The sequence below is a fragment of the Pollicipes pollicipes genome, unplaced genomic scaffold (genome assembly GCF_011947565.3).
Source record: "Pollicipes pollicipes isolate AB1234 unplaced genomic scaffold, Ppol_2.1 Scaffold_7261;HRSCAF=8764_pilon_pilon_pilon, whole genome shotgun sequence".
NCBI classification, from domain to species: domain Eukaryota; kingdom Metazoa; phylum Arthropoda; class Thecostraca; order Pollicipedomorpha; family Pollicipedidae; genus Pollicipes; species Pollicipes pollicipes.
The window spans coordinates 3,701,300-3,708,419 of NW_023597054.1; the positions used below are offsets into that span (position 1 = coordinate 3,701,300).

At 61.5% G+C, this 7,120-nt stretch overlaps 1 protein-coding gene across 1 annotated transcript; it reads right to left on the bottom strand.

Annotated features, from left to right (window-relative positions):
• Positions 1-485: 485 nt before the first annotated feature.
• Positions 486-7,120, bottom strand: LOC119112624 (RRP12-like protein). Its single transcript, XM_037236848.1, has 6 exons — positions 7,030-7,120; positions 6,613-6,757; positions 5,741-5,910; positions 5,272-5,415; positions 1,132-1,245; positions 486-823 (listed from the first exon to the last, which is right to left on the bottom strand). Exons 1-6 carry the CDS (start codon positions 7,118-7,120, stop codon positions 486-488), a joined length of 1,002 nt encoding a protein of 333 aa, XP_037092743.1.

A 7,120-nucleotide genomic window follows, 5' to 3' on the forward strand; every position in this document is an offset into this window, starting at 1 on the left:
AATTACAACGAAGAATGCATACAATAACAGCTAACGTCGGCCCTCGTTGGACCACCATGCCCGGCTGGCGTGCTGATACACTTCTGATGCCCCCACACACTGACGCCACCCAGGGGTGGCGTGCTGATACACTTCTGATGCCCAAACACTGACGTCACCCAGGGGTGGCGCCAAGTGGCCAAAGGGCAGGGGCATGTGCTCCCCGACGAACTCGAACTTCAATGATCGAATCCGCAGTTGGCAATGTTATGCAGTTGGCGATGTCGCAGTTCGCAGTAACGTTCGCAACGCAGATGGCCATGCGCAAAAGCAATGTATCTAAGATACCCGGTTCTGTTGTCATCTGTTGTAAGCCCATCCCCCCCCCCAAAAGAAAAAATTAGGCCATCGAACGATGGAGCTACGCATTTCTGCAGCCCGCACGATTGGTATCTGATCGTGGGACGAGGCCCATGGGTGCAAGCTATCCCCCTGCAGATGGGTCATCAGCCCTCGGCCCAGCGGCGGCCGTGCTCCTCGGGCCGCTCTGTGCCGGTCCTCGTCCCCGGCAGCCCCGGCAGCCCAGCCCGGCCCGTCACTGACCGTTTGTTGAGCGTGCTCCTCTTGAGCGGCACGTAGGCGTATGGATCGGGCCGGCCGGCACGCTTCACATCGCCACGACCCTTCTTGGAGGCGTACTCGGCGCCGGGCCGGCTGGCCGCCGACCGGCCCGACCGCGACGACTTGGCCGACGCCGTCGACGCGCCGCCCGTCGACCAGCTCGAGCGGCCCGACTTGACCGAGGCGGCGCCGCCGACGCGACGGTGGATGCCGCCACCGCCCGCTGTCGACACAAGCCCAGTTAGAGGCGTCTCACGTTGCAAACGCAAGTGCTGGCGGCGATGGACGGTGGCGTCCGGGTCCGGCGAGCTCTGAGAGCAGCACCAGCCCCGGCTGCCGACGGCGCCGGTGGCAGCGGCCAGAGCCACACTGGCGCGACGCTCAGCCCCCAGCAGCAGCGCTCGCAACACCCTCTGTCCAAAACGCCAGGGCTGAATGTGACCCGGACAGCACACCTACAGCAGGCGCAATAGACGGCCGGGAGCGCAAGACGGCGGTGGGCAAGCCAAGCACGCGCCGGCGGCCGCTTACCAAGGTACTTCGAGGAGGACGGCTCGGAGGCGGAGCCCTGGCTGGAGGCGTCCAGCTTCCTCTTCCGGCGGCCGGCCGTGTTGCGGATGGCCTCCATGAACTGGTCGGGCTCCTCTGCGGACGACACGGCCCGCTGTTGTGACACGGTTCTGGATACCAGCGGCGGACCGGTACGACAGTTGGACAGCAATGCGCCGCTCACACCCCGCGGCCCTAATGTATGGCTATGGTGGCAATAATGCACACTTTGTACAATGAACCGAATCGATTTCCGTCAAAACCTAATGAAGGACACCATAAATGCGACAGACACACTAACAATGGCTACAGTGGTTAGTTATTAAGTAGGGGTGCGTCAGCTGTATTGGTTATTTGCGCCAACGGCTACAGTGGGTAACCAAGGTGATGATTCGTCTTTTGCCTCGGGTATAACATACATGGGGCACCCAACATATATCGGATATAGGCTCTAGCCCACGCTCGTACGGTACAGACTGCAGCTCGGCTGCGCCAGCCACGACAGCCCGGCCCAGCGGGCGAGCGGAACCTGTCGTCACCGACGGCAGGCGAAGCGGCGCCGCAAGGCCGCTGCCGGCCAACGGACGACAGTGAGCGGCGGCGGTCGAACGATCCAATAGGCAGCCTCGCTGATGACCCGCACCTCAAGAGGCGCGACCCCGAGCCCTGCGGCGCACGGCAGGCGCCCCTCCCCGCGTGTTCGGTTCGGACCGGTGCGGAGCGGTGCGATGCCCACAAGCTACAGCCAGCGTCTGCCGATGCCCACAAACTACAGCCAGCGTCTGTGGATGCCCTGTATTGGTTATATCGGCATTCATCGGCATATCATCGGCATATCATCGACAGTCTGCCGACGCCGATTGCATTGGCTGCATCAGAGTTGAGGCCCCGGCGCAGCCGGCATTCTAAGCCGGGTTCCCCGCGTGCTAATCCGGCGCGCATATCATCCGGTCAGTACACGCCCTTCGTCGTGATGAGCGATGAATGAAATCAAATCGGTTTTCTACGATCAGGATGTGCAGTGAATGTGGGTACCAAACGAAGGTCAAGGTACAAGGCCAGTGGGCAGGGTCGGTGGCTCGGGAGACAGCAGACGCGGGGTGTCACAAGGCCAGTGGGCAGGACCGGTGGCTCGGGAGACAGCAGACGCGGGGTGTCACAAGGCCAGTGGGCATGGTCGGTGGCTCGGGAGACAGCAGACGCGGGGTGTCACAAGGCCAGTGGGCAGCGTCGGTGGCTCGGGAGACAGCAGACGCGGGGCAACACTCAGTTCAGCGATAGGGTTAAGAACAAGGTTGGGTTGGCTAAAAACTCTGCTCCCCCAAACACCACCAGCCCCAGCTCAAAACTCAGCTCCCCCAAACACCACCAGCCCCAGCTCAAAACTCAGCTCCCCCAAACACCACTAGCTCCAGCCCAAAACTCAGCTCCCCCAAACACCACCAGCCCCAGCTCAAAACTCTGCTCCCCCAAACACCACTAGCTCCAGCTCAAAACTCAGCTCCCCCAAACACCACCAGCCCCAGCTCAAAACTCTGCTCCCCCAAACACCACTAGCTCCAGCTCAAAACTCAGCTCCCCCAAACACCACCAGCCCCAGCTTTTCCTTTACGTGTTCTGCCTCGGCCGCCATGCGTTCAATGCAACGGCGCGCGTCGTAGCTTACTCCGTACGTCCAAAGGCGAGCTCGCCCTTCGTGTATGGGGGCGTTCAGTGATCGGATCGATGGGGCAAACACAGCTGAGTGACCAAGGCATACAGTACATCTGTGTGCCATTCAAATGCTGGCGAAGGATGATGTGTAGCTTGCGCAACAGCCACCTGGTAACGATGGCAACATTGACCTCCTGGGCGTCGCCCAAACTGCTCGAGAAAACAGCAACCGACTGTGTGTCTCCGTGAACCCAACGTCAACAGGTCGAACGAGCGGATGCACAAAAGGAAACGGGACCGGCCAAATCAACCGAAAAGACGTGGACGACTTCATAGTCAAGCTCGGTCGCAGTGCGTTGCAAATGCCGTGGTTTAAATGCAAACGAAAAGCATGGCAGGGACGGCGTATCAAGTGATTATCACATGGGTGTTATGTCATGACGTTAGGGAGAACAAACCTCCGAAACAAGAGGCTTCAGTCATTTTTAAGCAGTCAACGGCGATGTTTGTCCGAAAGCCGTTAGCAAGACTATGTTTGTTACGCGCGGTGATTGAGATATACAGTTTGGTACCTTGAGCCACATCGAGTTTGGTCCTTCGATATGCTACTTTCTATTACAGGATGAATCATTACAGACGGTTACATAGGTCACATCGACACAAAGACCACGCAGACACACGGACTTACGGAGAGCGCCCGCGAGTGCCGCGGTCCTCGTGATCGCCGTGTGGAAGCCGAACCAATGTTCCCCAACTGGCATAGTCCACCCTGACATAACGGGGGGCCATCTTACCATATCCCGCATAGAAAATATCGGAAGCGTTTTAGCGCCACCGTAGTATCATCACGCCTACCAAACAGCGGCATACCAAGCATCAGCTTCAATGTCAGGAATCAGTTGAGCTTTCAAACTGATTGCAAACTGCACAAACTGACCTAGTTACGAAATAATACTGGAACAGAAAACATACACTCTCAGTCACTCAAGTCATGCCAAAGAAGCTACCCCCGAGCCTTCGCGCACCATTACTCCAGGGCCTTCCACCCTACCGCCAACTGCTCGACGGAATAAGCCGGCAAGTAATAAATGGATTAGCCCTGTATACATCTTGTACACATCTTAGGGTTTTTGTTCTGCCACTTTGTTGCTTGTGCACACCGACTGATGTCCTAAAACGACTGAGTTCTAGGTTCACCGAGGTCTCCTCGTTTGACAGGGAACAAACTGCCACATGGCAAGTAGGGAAGGCACAAGAATGCGTTGTTAAAGATCGCCGCTGACACGCAGATGCTGGAAGAGGTCTTTTCACCAAGCCCCACACATACATAAAAAATATATTTAAGCACTGGCTTACGCTGCACGCATATCTAAATCACAAGGATAAACATGTAGATGGCGGTGTAGATAATCTGAACTTGAAATGGGGATGAAACAGGTTAGATCAAGGCTCTTGCTATCGTTGCCTACTGGTTGCTGGCACATGGCCAGATGTGTCCGAGCTGATTAAGTCCTCGCTTGTGTCATCTTATTACGTAAGCGTCCGCCAGGTATAACACGGCTACATGTCCCTGACAAGTCCTCGCTTGTGTCATCTTATTACGTAAGCGTCCGCCAGGTATAACACGGCTACACGTCCCTGACCATGCCCGCGCCTATTTTAAGTGAGTCTGCGCACAAAATGGAACGTCGTCGGGTTCAAGGAAGTCGGCCTTGTCCAGACGTAAACAATATGCCGCTACCACACAGCGTATGGCCAGATCCACAGCCCATTCCCAGTGCGAAGGACGCGCATAATGAGCCGCTGCGGCAGCCACCAGAGCCACCAGATCACGCGCTCTCTGGCTCGACCCACCCTGTATGAGTCAGTGTGCCAGGCTCGGCTGTCCTCTGGCCAGCGGCGAGTGCCGTCCCGTCCGTCCAGTCCAGTTCGGTCACCTCTCCCGGTCCCCAGTCCCCATCCCCGTCCCGGTCCCTGTCCCAGTCGCCATCCCTGTCCCAGTCCCCATCCCTGTCCCGGTCCCTATCCGTTCCTGTCCCAGTCCCTACCCTATTCCCATCCCTGTCTCAGTCACACGTCCCTTTCCCGGTCCCTATCCCTGTCCCAGTCCCTATCCCTGTCCCAGACCCTATCCCCGTCCCCATCCCTGTTCCGTCTCTGTTCCCGTTCCCCCATCCCTGTCCCGGCCCCTATCCCCCGTCCCCAGTCCCCCACACCTGTCCCGGTCCATACCCCGTCCCCAGTCCCTGTTCCTGCCCTAGTCCCTATCCCTGGCCCAGTCCCTATCCCTGCCCCGTCCCCATCCCTGTCCCGGTCCCTATCCCGGTCCCTATCCCCCGTCCCCAGTCCCCATCCCTATCCCAGTCCCCCACCCCTGCACCAGTCCCCATCCCTGTCCCAGTCACCCATCTCTGTCCCCGTTCCTGTTCCCGTTCCCGTCCCCGTCTCCCAGCATCACACGTCCCTCACCGTCGTCGTCGCTGGAGCCGGCCGGCTCGTCGTCCTCGTCGTCGCCGGTATCGATGATCAGTCGGCCGTCCTCGCTGAGGCCGAACTCCTGGCGCCGCCGCTGGTGCCGCCGGTCGGCCGCGCCGCCCTGCTCCGGCCGCGTGGCTGCCCGAGCACGACGTCCCGTCACCAGAGGGTGGCAGCCGCCACAGCGGCTTCAGCCATGTCGGCGCCGCCGACGGCACGGGACGACAGAGCGAGCGGCGCTCAGCACGACAGGGCCAGTCAGCTCGACGATCCGATAGCCCATCCCAGCAGCCGGGTGCGTAACACTAGGGAAGGTCCGCCAAACATCGGCGGTCGCGCCGACCAATCAGGACCCAGCCGAGCTCTGTGCCGCATCACAGCTAATCCGTGGCCAGGACCTCCACGCCCACTGGTCAGCACGTCCACAGCAGCCGGCAGGGGTCATCGGCTCGCCGGCCCTCACCGGTGACGTGGCGCGACGCCTTCGGGTCCAGCAGGTCCACGATGCTCTCGGCGTCCTCGCGGATCCACGCGGTGCCCTTAGCCGCTCGGCGGCCGGCGTGCGGCTGCGGCGTCGTCGCCTCCTCTTCCTCGTCCGAGGACACCTCGGCCGCCCGCAGGATGTCATCGACGCTGGCGGGGGCGGGAGGGCGTGTCAGCGGGGGACGGGGGACGGAGGGCGCCTTGGCGGGGGCGGCAGATGTCTCAGCGGAGGACGGCAGGCACGTCAGCGGGAGGCGGAGGGCGCCTCAGCGGAGGGCGGCAGGCTCGTCGGTGGGAGGCGGAGGGTGCCTCAGCGGAGGGCGGCAGGCTCGTCGGCGGGAGGCGGAGGGCGCCTCAGCGGATGGCGGCAGGCTCGTCGGTGGGAGGCGGAGGGTGCCTCAGCGGAGGGCGGCAGGCTCGTCGGTGGGAGGCGGAGGGTGCCTCAGCGGAGGACGGCAGGCTCGTCAGCGGGAGGCGGAGGGTGCCTCAGCGGAGGGCGGCAGGCTCGTCGGCGGGAAGCGGAGGGTGCCTCAGCGAGGGACAGCAGACGCGACAATCGCTGCCTGTCCACTGTCGTCCGGCCGCTGTCGCCGTCGACATACACTACCGACGAGGAGGTCACGCTGCCGGCTCTGGCGGCGTTCGCCCGGCCCCAGCCAGCAGCCGGTCACCGGACGAGTCCCCGTACTCGGTCGGCCGACCCGCCGGACAAGGACACACGAGCCCACACACCGACACATCGCCGCCACAGCATGAAACACAGGTCATCTTGTCTTCGCAACGCCAGGGCCCGTGTCCCGACACAGCCGCGCGTGCCTGAGGCGGTCTCAAGCCAGGCCGGCGGGAGCGCACCTTTTAGCGACGGGCTGCGCAGTCTCGTCGTCGGACGCCTCCGTCTGCTGCTTCCTGGCCTCCCGGTCGGCCTTCTTGCGCTGCTCCAGCTTCCTGATGTTCTTCAGCCGCTTCTGCAGCACTACGTCGCCGGACGGAGCCAGACCTGAGGCAGAGCACGTGCGGTCCAGCGGCCGCTGGAGGGACGCTGCTGCGCGGCATGTACCCCGCAGAACGCCACCGTCGCAGGCCAGCCACGTCCCGGTATACTCAAGACAAGGTCTCAGCGCACACAATCCACAACAAACCCGCCCCGTGGTAGTGCCAGGTTGTACATGAATCCCGCGGGCGTCAGGACGGCGACAACCGTTCCAGGCCCGTCAACCATAGGATCACGACAGCGGCGCACCTGGCGCAGGCGACCGTCCGGTCCCTTACCGAATATGACATCGAAGCCAAACTTGCGGACGAACACGGTGAGCAGGTCCCTCGTCTTCTGGCGAAAGTGGCGCTTGCAGTCGGGGGTCAT